The sequence below is a fragment of the Carcharodon carcharias genome, chromosome 30, assembly GCF_017639515.1.
Source record: "Carcharodon carcharias isolate sCarCar2 chromosome 30, sCarCar2.pri, whole genome shotgun sequence".
In the NCBI taxonomy this organism is placed as follows: domain Eukaryota; kingdom Metazoa; phylum Chordata; class Chondrichthyes; order Lamniformes; family Lamnidae; genus Carcharodon; species Carcharodon carcharias.
In genome coordinates this window covers 11,874,425-11,887,762 of record NC_054496.1, presented here as the reverse complement: position 1 = coordinate 11,887,762, position 13,338 = coordinate 11,874,425, and the positions used below count along the sequence as shown (strand labels likewise).

Genomic DNA, 13,338 nt, shown 5'->3' with positions numbered 1-13,338 from the left:
CAGAAAGGGAGAAGGTTCTAAGTGGCCTGGCAGGATTAAAAGTAGATAAATCTCCAGGTCCGGATGAAATGTATCCCAGGCTGTTCAGTGAGACAAAGGAGGAGATAGCAGGGGCACTGGCAATAATTTTCAATACCTCTCTGGCCACAGGAGAGGTGCCAGAGGACAGCCAATGTGGTACCGTTATTCAAGAAGGAAGGTAAGGATAAACCAGGGAACTACAGGCCAGTCAGTCTAACCTCAGTGGTGGGGAAACTATTGGAAGCAATTCTGAGGGACAGAATTAATCTACACTTGGAGAGGCAGGGATTAATCAAGGACAGTCAGCATGGTTTTGTTAAGGGGAGGTCATGTCTGACCAATTTGATTGAATTTTTCGAAGAGGTGACCAGGTGTGTAGATGAGGGTAATGCATTTGCCATAGTCTACTTGGACTTCAGCAAGGCTTCTGATAAGGTCCTGCATGGGAGACTGATAACGAAGGTAAGAGCCCATGGGATCCAAGGCAATTTGGCAAATTGGATCCAGAATTGGCTGAGTGGCAAGAAGCAGAGGGTGATGGTTGTGGGGTGTTTTTGTGACTGGATGCATGTGTCTGGTGGGGTTCCACAGGGATCGGTGTTGGGTCCCTTGCTGTTTGCGGTATATATAAACAATTTAGACTTGAATGTAGAAGGGTTGATCAGTAAGTTCGCGGATGACAGGAAAATTGGTGGGATGGTAAATAATGAGGAGGATAGCCTTAGATTACAGGAGGATATAAACGGGCTGGTCAGATGAGCTGATCAGTGGCAAATGGAATTTAATCAGGATAGGTGTGAGATGATGCACTTGGACAGGACAAACAAGGCACGGGAATACACGATGATTGGTAGGACCCTGGGAAGTACCGAGTATCAGAGGGACTTTAGTGTGCATGTCCACCGGTCCCTTAAGGTAGCAGGACAGGTAGATAAGGTGGTTAACAAGGCATAAGGGATACTTGCCTTTATTAGCCAAGGCATAGATTATAAGAGCAGGGAGGTTATGCTGGAACTGTATAAAATGCTGGTTAGGCCACAGCTAGAGTATTGAGCGCAGTTCTGGAATCAGCATTATAGGAAGGATGTGATTGCACTAGAGAGAGTGCAGAGGAGATTTACCAGGATGTTGCCTGGACTGGAGAGTTTTAGTTATGAGGAGAGATTGGATAGACTGGGGTTATTTTCCCTGGAGCAGAGGAGATTGAGGGGGGACATGATTGAGGTGTATAAAATTATGAGGGGCATAGATAGGATAGACAGGAAGGAACTTTTCCCCTTGGTGGAGGGATCAATAACCAGGGGGTATAGATTTAAGGAAAGGGGAAGGAGGTTTAGAGGTGAGGGGGAATTTTTTTCACCCAGAGGGTGGTGGGAATCTGGAACTCACTGCCTGAAAGAGTGGTAGAAGCAGAAACCCTCATAACATTTAAGAAGTATTTAGATGTGCACTTGCAATGCCATGGCATACAAGGTTATGGGCCTAGTGCTGGAAAATGGGATTAGAATAGTTTGGTACTTGTTTGACTGGCGCAGACTCGATAGGCCGAAGGGCGTTTCTCTGTGCTGTAGACCTCTATAACTCTATGATAAGGAGGGGTTGAAAGGGAGAGGGGGGAATGGAGAGAGGGAGAAGGGAAAATGGAGAGAGGGAGAAAGGGGAGAGAGAGGGAAAGGGAGAGGGGGGAAAGTGAGAGGGGGAGTGGGAAAGAGGGAGAGGGGAAAAGAGAAAGGGGGGAAATGGGGAGAGAGGGTGAAGAGGGAGAGGGGGAAAGAGGAAGAAAGGGGGAGGGAGAGAGAAGGGGTAAGGGAAGGGGAGAGAGAGGGATGGGGAAAGAGAGATAGAATGGTGGTGAATCTTCTTTGTCTACCTTGTAAAACCTCTTCATTATTTTCATAAACGAGCCACAACCTGAAAATCCTGGAGAACCACCTATAATGATCATGTTAACACTGACAAGAAAAGATTGCAACATCTCTGGTACCCTCAGGACTTAGGGAGGTTTATGAATAAAACACCTTTATGCTGTAGGGGTAAATCTGGTTGCTGGGCCAGCTTCCTTTGTTCCTTCACAGGATGTGGATGTTTCTGGCTCAGCTGCCATGCTATAATTGTCCTGGAGAAGGTGGTGTGGTGAGCTGCCTTCTTGAATTTCTGCAGTCTCTGAGACATCACAGCAATGTGGCTTCCTCCACTGGGATAATGGAATGGGTATTAGTAAATAGAAACAGGAGTGAGACACTCCTGCATATTGGCTTTGCTGTGTGTCTCCATCTATGAGGTGAATGAATCCCTAGTCTGAATATAAAAGCTAGAAATCTGGTTCTGGCTTCCTTTCTCCTGAAACTGGAAGATCGCCAAGATAGTTAATGAGGTGTTTTGTTAAACTTAATCATAATGTTTTGGGAAATAGTTTTTAAAAATGGTGTTAGCATCTTTATAAGGAATTAACTCTTGGGGAGCAAACCTCATACCTAAGATCCAGATTCATTACAGACATACGTAGAGATTCTTCTAACTTCACTACTTGTTTCACTGTGTTGTGTTGACCTTTTAAACCTGAGATGAGCAGTAATTTCTTAACTCAAAAGGGTTATGAATCTTTGGAACTCATCTACCCTGGAGAGTTGTAGATACTCATTTGTTGAATATATTCAAGACTGAGATTGATAGACTCCTGGGCATTAAGAAAATCAAGGGATAGGGTATAGGGTGGGAAACACAGTTGACGTATAAAATCAGCTATGAATCTTGGAGCATGCTCAAGGGGCCATCTGGCCTACTCCTGCTCCTATTTAACAGGCTGGCGATGGTGTCGTGGTACTGTTGCTGAACTAGTAATCCAGAGGTCCACGGTAATGCTCCGGGGATCCAGGTTCAAATCCCGCCATGGGAATTTCAATCCAATAAAAAATTTGGAATTAGAGGGTGATGACCATGAAACTATTGTTGATTGTTGTAAAAGCCCATCTGGTTCACTAATGTCCTTTAAGGAAGGAAATCTGCCATCCTTACCTGTTCTGGCCTACATGTGACTCCAGACCCACAGCAATGTGGTTGACTCTTAAATGCCCTCTGAGCAGGGGCAATTAGGGATGGGCAATAAATACTGGCCCAGCCAGTGAGGCCCACATCCTGTGAATGAATTCTTTTAAAAAATGACAATGATTTTAAAGAATGTTTTCCAAAAAAAAAAACATGGTGAAGCAACTAATGGTGAAGTAACTGTTTAATAAGAAAAAGAATGGAAGGGTTAGCAGTTAGAAGCGAGAATACTAAAAATAAAACAAACACCACTCGCCAGTCAGCCTTCCCTGGCCTAAAGCACCTCAAGTCCTGCTCACCAGGGTTTGACATAATCCCCCAGTCCAATTCACCATCCGTTCTCGGCTCACGATAATCCCAGGTTAAAAGTACTGAGACTTCTGTCATAGAGGCAGGCAAGTGGAGGAGCAGCAGCATTTTCAACTCATGTCACGCACTGGGCTTCGTCTTCTTCTAGGATTACCTTCAGATCCTCCTGGATGATCACTTCAACATCGCACTCCATTGAGGAACCCTGGCTAATGCAGCTGGCAACTGTTGATCCAGTAGACTCGTGTTGCCCGCTGGGACACAGCACCTTGGGCAGCTCACGCATCTTCCGTGTCCTGGGATGAATACAGTGTGTACCAGGAACATAGGGCTCTGCAAGAGACAAGGGCATTTTCTGTTATCATGGAATATTAATGCAAAGTCACCTTTAAAACCAGCGTGAGGGAGTGCACAATCACTCAGTCTGCTAGGGAAGTGCTGTTCTTGACTTATTGATGGTTGGGATGACATCTTCTCCATGTTGACTGTTGTAGGTTAAGTTTAATTTGGGAGAAGTTGGTCTCAGGACTGCCGTTTAGCCTAATCCCACAGTACCAGATATTGTTAAAAAAAACTTCTCAGGATGAGGGCGTCGCTGGCTGGGTCAGCATTTATTGCCTATCCTTAATTGCCCCTTGAGAAGGTGGTGGTGAGCTGCCTTCCTGAACCGCTGCAGTCCATGTGGTGTAGGTACACCCACAGTGCTGTTAAGGAGGGATTTCAAAGATTTTGGCCCAGTGACAGTGAAGGAACGGTGATATATTTCCAAGTTGGAATGGTGTGTGGCTTGGAAGGGAACTTCCAGGTTGTGGTATTCCCAAGCATCTGCTGCCCTTGTCCTTCTAGGTGGTAGAGGTCACAGATTTGGAAGGTGCGGTCGAAGGAGCATTGATGAGTTCCTGCAGTGCATCTTGTAGATGGTACACACTGCTGCTACTGTGCGCCGGTGGTGGAGGGAGTGAATGTTTGTGGATGGGGTGCCAATCAAGTGGGCTGCTTTGTCCTGGATGATGTTGAGCTTCTCGAGTGTTATGGGAGCTGCACTCATCCAGGCAAGTGGAGAGTATTCCATCACACTCCTGACTTGTGCCTTGTAGATGGTGGACAGGCTTTGGGGGATCAAAATCTGAAACCTCTGTGTATGAAAGTTTAACTGCAATTCAAGATCTACCTTTGGAGTGATGAGTAGCAAGCAAGTCCTTTCCCAGTCAGCTGGGGAGAACAGATAGACCAAACATCATGATTAATTGTACTGCTGATCTTACTACACAAATATCAGAATTGATTTACCTCAATAAAAAAGCCAAATTAATTCCTCAGTGACCCTAATATCTCCATATGTGGCTCAGTGTCAAATACTGTTCCTGTGAACCAACTTTGGAACTTTCTCCCATGTTAAAGGTGCTGTAGAAATGCAGGTCGTTAAGTTAAAGCTGTTATGGCACAGCCAAAGGTAAATGCTGAGTTCTTCAAATCCCAGAAGGAAACTTGAAACAACTGCCACAACTTGTTTTGCAGTTTGTAAAAATTTTGAGATGCAGGCCTTGAATTCAGTAGCAATAAGACCACCAAGTCTTAAAGGGTTTTATAAAACTAAATTAAACACTTATTAATAAGAGAAATGATTTTTAAATACATACATAGATTTACAAATTACTACTATGATAACTTCTAAATCCCCTAATTAATCTAACTCCCAGTTACGCTTTTGTTAAGGCAATAGTAGACACACAGATTTTAAAAGATCCAGGCGAAGAAACATGATACCCTGAACAAGTCAAATTCAAAGTGAGCTTTCTTAACTTCAGTCCTTTGAAGACAGCAGCTTGATGCTGAAGGCTTTTCATGCTTGTAGATCTCAAAAATGACTACCCTTACACACAGCCTTCACTCCTTTATATATATTTTCCCCTTTGAATGCAAATACCCATTGTTTCACTATGCCTTTGGACTTAATATTTCTGACAAGAAAACCCTCTCATAGCAGTAAGTTTTACCAGTAATCTTTGGGAAAAATAAACACACTGTTTCTGAACTTCACCTGGCTAGGTGACACATTTCACCCCCTCTTTTGAACAATCTAGTTTGGTTTATTTAAAAATGCAAATGTTCCCTTGACACCTATGTTTCTAAACTTCCCCATGTTTACCTAATTAACATTTCAAACCTAACTTATCTTCTTACATCAAATCACCTAGGCTAATTCAATTAAGTCTCACACACACAAACAAGCTGACACATATAGACACATAGACAAATCCCACTAATGCTCTATTTTACAATAAATTCTAATAATATTATGAGAATTATTATATCTTCCTGACGTCCCCTGTCAGATATCAGTTTAAAACAGTGAGGAGAGAGCCGGGAGTTTCAGTTTAAAACAGTGAGGAGGGTGGACCTGCATGAGAAGGGCAGTGGTGACGGGACATAAAAACCGGCTTCAGAGAGCCTGTTCAACCTGTCAGAGCCAACATGTGATGGTAGAACAGGTAGGTGATAGGTGAGCACCTCTTCTGTGTCTCTTTTGATTGACCAAACGGCTTAAATCAGGAGACGTTATTACAGCTGAAGAGTACAGTTAAGAAATTCACTTTAAAATATTTAACGTCACATTAATTGAATAAATAGAATAGAGTTGGCTGGGTAGGTGATGTGTTGCAGCTGTAGTATGTGGGTCTGGTGGACGCCGGTGAGATCCAAAGTGACCACATCTGCGGCAAGTGTTGGCCGCTCGAGGAACTTCAGTTCAGAGTTGATGAGCTGGAGTCCGAGCTGCAGACATTGTGACACATCGGGGAGGGGTAGAGTTACCTGGACACTGTTTCAGGACACAGTCACACCTCTTAGACTAATTACATCAAATTTGGACCGTGATCAGGGACAGTAGAACGTGACTGCAAGTGAGGCAGGTATGGGGATCCAGAATTTAGCTTTGGAGGAGCCTCAGCCAGTGCCCTTGTCCAATAGGTACGAGGTTCTTGCTCCCGGTGTGGTCAAGGGCACAGACTGCATGGTGGATGAGCAAACTGACCCCAGCACTGTGGTACAGAGCGGCATTCAAGTGGGGGGGGGGGGGGGGGGTGGGGGAGAGAAAAGAGAAATGCAGTAGTAATAGAGGAAAGTGTAGTTAAGGGAATAGATGCTGTTCTCTGCAGCAAAGACAGAGAGTCCCAAAGGCTGTATTGCCTACCTGGTGCCAAGGTTAAGGACATCTCTTCTGGGCTGGACAGGAATTTGGAGTGGGAGGGTTAGGATCCAGTTGTCGTGGTCCACCTAGATACCAACGATATAGGTAGGATAGGAAAGAGGTTCTGCTGAGGGACTATGAGCAGCTTGGGGCTAAATTAAAAAGCAGAACCACAAAGGTAATAATCTCCAGATTACTACCTGAGCCAGGTGCAAATTGGCATTGGGTAAATAAGATGAGAGAGGTAAATGTGTGGCTCAAAGATTGGTGTCGGAAAAATGGGTTCCAATTTGTGGGGCAATGGCACCCGATACTGGGGAAGGAGAGAGCTGTTCCGTTGCGACAGGCTTCATTTGAACCATGCTAGGACCAATGTCCCGGCAAATAGTATAGTTAAATGGGTTGTAGATAGGGTTTTAAACTAATTAATGGGGAAGGAAGTTGTGGGGGGGGGGATGGGTTCAATTGAAGGGAAGTTTAAAAAATCAAAAAGAAATGAGAGAGCAGAGGTGCAGGGTAGTGAAGAGGTGAACGATAATCAAAGTGTGACAGGAAGGGGCAGAAAATATAAGCAGAAGAATGCAGCAGAAATCAGAACCAGAATGAGTAATAATGGTAAAAAGTCAAAGCTTAAGGCTCTTTATCTGAATGCATAGAGCATTTGTAACAAGATAGGTGAGTTGCCGGCACAAATAGAAATAAATAAATATGACTTGATAGCTATTACAGAGATGTGGTTGTAGGATGACCAAGGCTGGGAACTCAATGTTCAAGAGCATTCAACATTTTGAAAAATAGGCAAAAAGGAAAAGGAAGTGGGGTAGCCTTGTTAATAAAGGAAGGTATCAAAGCAGTGATGAGTAGTGATATAGGAGTAATAAATCGTGATGTGGAATCAGTTTGGGTGGAAATAAGGAATAGCAAAAGGAAGAAGTCATGGGTGGGAGTCATCTAAAGACCCCCAAGGAGTTGCCTTACTGTAGGACAGTGTATAGATCAGGTAATAATGGAGGCATGTAAGAAAGGCACTACAATTGTCATGGATGATTTTAATCTGCATCAGATTGGCAGGGGTAACATGGAAGACAATTTTTCTTTTAATTAATTCATGGGATGTGCGCATCGCTGGCGAGGCCAGCATTTATTGCCCATCCCCAATTGCCCTTGTTCAGAGAACATTTTAAGAGACAATCACATTGCTGTGGGTCTGGAGTCACATGTAGGCCAGACCAGGTAAGGACGGAAATTTCCTTCCCTAAAGGACATTAGTGAACCGGGTGGGTGTTTACGACAATTGGCAATGGTTTTGTGGTCATCATTAGACTTCGAACTCCAGATTTTTATTGAATTCAAATTTCACCATCTGCCTGGTGGGATTTGAATCTGGGACCCCAGAGCATTACCCTCGGTCTCTGGAATACCAGTCCAGTGACAGTACCACTACACCACCGCCTTTGTAGAGTGCATGAGGGATTGTTTCTTAGAGCAATACGTTGCAGAACCTACCCGGGAACAGGCTATTTTAGAACTAATAATGTGTAATGAGGTGGGATTAATAAGAGATATGGTAGTGAAGGATCCTCTAGGGGGTAGTAATCACATGATGATAGAATTCAAATTCAGTTGGAGGGCGAGCAATTCGAGTCTCAAACCAGTGTCCTCAACTTAAATAAAGGCAATTACAGACATCTGAAGAAAGAGTTGTCTCTGGGAAAATAGATTAAGGGGAAGGTCAGTGAGTGAGCAGAGGCAGACATTTAAGCAGCTATTTCATAACACTCAGCAAAAATTTATCCCAGTCAAAAAGAAGGACTCGATGAGAAGGATGAACCACCCGTGGTTAACAAAGGTGGTCAAGGAGAGTATCCAATCAAAAACTAAGGCATATGAAACGGCAAATACTAATGGTAGGCCAAAGGATTGGGAATTCTTTTCAGGAACCAGCAGCAGATGACTAAAAAGCTAATAAAGAGGGATAAAATTGATTATGAAAGTAGATTGGCAAGAAATATAAAAACAAACAGCAAGAGCTTCTACGGGTATATAAAAAGAGAGTAGCTAAAGTGAGCATGGGACCCTTGGAGGATGTGACTGGGGAACTGATAATGGGGAGCAGGGAAATGGCAGATAATTTAAACCAGTATTGTGCATCGGTCTTCACAGTGGAGGATACTATAAATGTCTCAAAGTTATCAGATAAGCAAGGAGCTAAACAGTCTCTATCACGAGGGGTAAAGTATTTGGCGAAGTAATGAGATTAAAGACAGACAAGTCACCAGGGCCTGATGGCCTGCATCCAAGGGTTTTAAAGGAAGTGGCTGCAGATATAGTGGAGGCATTGGTGGAAATATTCCAGAACTCACTGGATTCCGGGAGGGTGCCAGTGGATTGGAGAGCCGCTAATCTGATATCTCTGTTCAAGAAGTTGGGGGGGAGACAAAAAACAGGAACTATAGGCCAGTCAGCCTAACATCTGTTGTTGGGAAAATGCCAAAGTCCATTATTAAGGAAGAAATAGCAGGGTATTCAGAGAAACTTAACGCAATCAAACAAAGTCAACATGGTTTTGTGAAAGGGAAATCACGTTTGACAAATTTGCTAGAGTTCTTTGAGAATATAACAAGTAGAGTTGATAAAGGGGAACCGGTAGATGTAGTGTATTTGGATTTCCAGAAGGCATTCGATAAGGTGCCACATAAAAGGTTATTGCACCAGATAGGAGCTCACAGTATTGGGGGTAATTTATTAGCATGGACTGAGGATTGTTTAACAGGCAGAAGGCAAAGAGCCAGGGTTTATGGGTCTTTTTCAGGTTGGAAAGACGTAAATAGTGGAGTGCCACAAGGGTCAGTCCTAAGGCCTCTATTATTTACTATCTGTATTAATGACTTGGAAGAGGGGGCAGAGTGTAATGTATCCACAGGTGGGTGGGCATGTTGTGATGAGGACATAAAGAATCTGCAAGGGGATATAGACAGGTTGAGTGAGTGGGCAAAAACTTGGCAGATGGAGTTTAATGTAGGTAAGTGTGAGGTCATGCACTTTGGTAGGAAAAATCAAAAGGCAGACTATTATTTAAATGGAGAGACATTCCAAAAAAGTGCAGCAGTGAGGGATCTGGGTGTTCTTGTGCATGAAACACAGAAAGTTAGCATGCGGGTGCAGCAAGTAATTAAGAAGGCAAATGGAATTTTGGCCTGTATTGCTAGGGGGTTGGAGTTTAAAAATAGGGAAGTCTTGTTACAACTGTACAGGGTGTTGGTGAGGCTGCACCTGGAAAACTCTGTACAGTTTTTGTCCCTGTATTTAAGAGAGGATATAGTGGCATTGGAGGCAGTTCAAAAGAGATTCACTGGGCAGATTCCTGGGATGAAGGGGTTGACTTATCAAGAACGGCTAAACAGGTTAGGCCTCCATTCATTAAAGCTTAGAAGAATGAGGGATGATCTTATTGAAATGTAGAAGATTCAGGCAGTTGTTGAGAAGATGTTTCCACTAGTGGGGGATTCTTGAACTAGGGGAAATAGTTACAGAATAAGGGGACACTCATTTAAAATGGAGATGTGAAGGAATTTCTTCTCTCAGAGGGTAGTGAATATCTGGAATTCTCTACCCCAGAGAGTTGTGCAAGCTAGCTTGGGGCATAGATGCTGAAGGTTTTCACACTTGTAGATCTCAAAAATGCCTGCCCTTACACACAGCCTTCACTCCTTTATACATATTTTCCCCTTTGAATGCAAATACCCATTGTTTCACTATGTCTTTGGATTTTAGCTTCCTGATAATAAAACCGTCTCATAGCACCACGTTTTACCAGTAATCTTTGGGAAAAATAAACACACTGTTTCTAAACTTCACCTGGCTAGGTGACACATTTCACCCCTCCTTTAAGAACAATCTAGTTCAAATGCAAATGTTCCCTTGACACCTGTTTCTAAACTTCCCCATGTTTACCTAATTAACATTTCAAATCTAACTTCTCCTCAAACATCAAAGCACCCAGACTAATCCAATTAAGTCTCTCTCTCTCTCTCTTATACACACACACACACACACATACACACACACACAGACAAATCTCACTATTACTCTATTTTACAACAAATTCCAATAATATGAGAATTATTATATCTTCCTGACAAAAGCACCATTGGAAAGGCCTGACATGCACATGGGGTCCAATACACATTTGAAACAAAGGGCACTGATTCGTACCGAACCTAAAGAAAGAAGCCAGGACACATGTGAAGCTATTAAAATGAGACAAGAGTTGCTACCTTGCCTGTTATAACAATCCTCGGCACAGCAGCCATGGTCACTCCGTCTCTCATTTCTCAATGGTGTCCGATTTTGTTGGGGTGGAATGATAATGTTGGGTAGAACGACATTCCGGCACCTGTAGCATGGGGCAGGAAGCCCCATCTGTCCAAAGCTCCTGGCAATGTTAGAGAGACTCAGTGTAACCGTGGGTTAGAGTTGTCAACATTGGACATATTCCTGGAAGTTCAGCATATGGACCTCTTGCCCCCATACATCCTGCCCACACCCTCCCACCATTGGTCATGACACACCCGTTGTCATGACGCCCCGCCTTCTCATGGCTAATTAGGAAGCGAACAGACTTCATTGCCCAATCGGATGACGTTAATTCAAACAACCTATTTTCCTGATTTCTGACAATTTTTAGGGAAAAAAAGGTGAAAGTGATCAAAGAAACAGTTCTGTTATTAAACGCGTGAGGGGTTTTTTTCCTCCTGGGTTTTGCATGTAGCAGTGTCCGGGGGATTAATCTTCAGTTCCCAGAGACTCTAGGTCAATCTTAGAGACAACCCCTACCAGGGGTTAATGCCCAGAAACCAAGCATGAGGAACATCATGCAGTCCAACAGATTTCATTTCCAAAGAGGAACCCTTTGATACCTTATAAATTTAGGTTGGAAACAGCTGGGCTAAACTTAAATAAGGGTAACTACAAAGGAATGTGGCCAGAGTTAGCTGGAGTGGTTTTGGGAAAGGAGTTTAGCAGAAAAGAGGGTTGATGAACAATGGCAGACGTTTAAGAAAATAGTTCATGACTCACAAAAAAGATAAAACCCAGTGAAGAAGGAGGGTTCTAGGAAGGGGATAAACCAACCATGGTTAACCAAGGAAGTTACGGACAGTATCAAATTGAAAGAAAAAACATACAATGTGCCAAAGATTAGTGGTAAGCCAGAGGATTGGGAAAATTTTAAAAACCAACACAAGATGACCAAAAAAAAGAGAGGGAGATAACGAACTTTTAGGGTAAACTAAATAATATAAAAACATACAGTAAGAGCTTCTTTAAATATATAAAAAGGAAGGGAAAGGCCAAAGTCAATATAGGCCCCTAGAGAATGAGGCTGGGGAAATAATAATGGGGAACCAGGAAATGGCAGAGGAGTTGAGTAAATACTTTGCATCAGTTTTCACCGTAGAAGACATTAATAGAATTCCAAAAATATTAAATAATCATGGGGCAAAAAGGGGGGAGGAGGAAATAAATGCAATAACTATCACTAGCGAAAAAGTACTAGGCAAACTAATGGGGCTAAAGGCCAATAAGTCCCTGGATCTGATGGGTGGCATCCTAGAATATTAAAGAAAATAGCTGCAGAGATAATGGATGCGCTGGTGGTAATTTTCCAAGAATCTTTGGATTCTGGAAAAGTCCCAGATGATTGGAAAACTGCCAACGTAACATCCTTATTCAAAAAGGGATGGAGACAAAAACAGGTAACTATAAACCAGTTAGCTCAATATCTGTCATTGGAAAAATGTTAGAGTCTAATAGCAGAGCATTTAGAAACGTATAACATAATCAAAGAGAGTCAGCATGTCTTCATGAAAGGGAAATCATGCCTGACAAATTTATTAGAATTCTTTGAGGAGATAACAAGCAGATAGATAAAGGGGAACTAGTAGATGTAATACATTTAGATTTCCAAAAGGCATTCATTAAGGTACCATACATAAGGTTACATAATAAGATAAGAGCCCATGGTGTTGGTGCTGATATAGTAGCATGGATAGAGGATTGGCTAACTGATAGAAGACAGAGAATTGGGATATGGGTGGGCATTTTCAGGATGGCAACCTGTAACTAGTGGAGTGACACAGGGATCAGTGCTGGGGCTACAATTACTTGCAATATATATGAATGACTTGGATGAGGGAAATGAATGTACTATCACTAAGTTTGCAGATGACACAAAATAGATGGGAAGGCAATTGGTGAGGATGACACAAAGAGTCTACAGAGGGATATGGACTGGTTAAGTGAGTGGGCAAAAACTTGGCAGATGGAATATAATGTGGGAAAATGTGAGGTTTTGCACTTTGGCAGGAAGAATAGAGGAGCTGAATATTATTTAAATGGAGAAAGACTGCAGAAAGCGGCAGCACAGCGGGATTTGGGGGTCCTCATGCATGAGTCACAAAAGGCGAGCATACAAATTCAGCAGGTAATAGGGAAAGGCAAATGGAATGAATGCCTTTTGGAAATCTAAATATATTACAGCTGCTAGTTCTCCTTTATCTATCTGCTTTTTACCTCCTCAAAGAATTCTAATAAATTTGTCAGGCATGATTTCCCTTTCATGAAGCCATGCTGACTCTCTTTGATTATGTTATACATTTCTAAATGCTCTGCTATTGGACTCTAACTTTTTTCCAATGACAGTTCTGTTGAAGGGTCATGAGGACTCGAAACGTCAACTCTTTTCTTCTCCACCGATGCTGCCAGACCTGCTG

The 13,338-nt window shown here is 42.8% G+C and overlaps 1 protein-coding gene across 2 annotated transcripts in view; it reads right to left on the bottom strand.

Annotated features, from left to right (window-relative positions):
• Nucleotides 1-3,232: 3,232 nt before the first annotated feature.
• Nucleotides 3,233-13,338, bottom strand: part of LOC121271326 (shiftless antiviral inhibitor of ribosomal frameshifting protein-like) — a 31,312-nt gene continuing 21,206 nt past the window's right edge. Inside the window, exons 7-8 of one of the 2 annotated variants that reach the window (XM_041177251.1) lie at nt 10,843-11,000; nt 3,233-3,708 (exon numbers count right to left, since the gene is read on the bottom strand). In XM_041177251.1, the coding sequence (XP_041033185.1) occupies nt 3,491-3,708; nt 10,843-11,000 (376 nt within the window). In that variant the 3' untranslated portion in view covers nt 3,233-3,490. The remainder of the gene's footprint in view (nt 3,709-10,842; nt 11,001-13,338) is intronic. The other variant, XM_041177252.1, reaches the window with a different exon arrangement.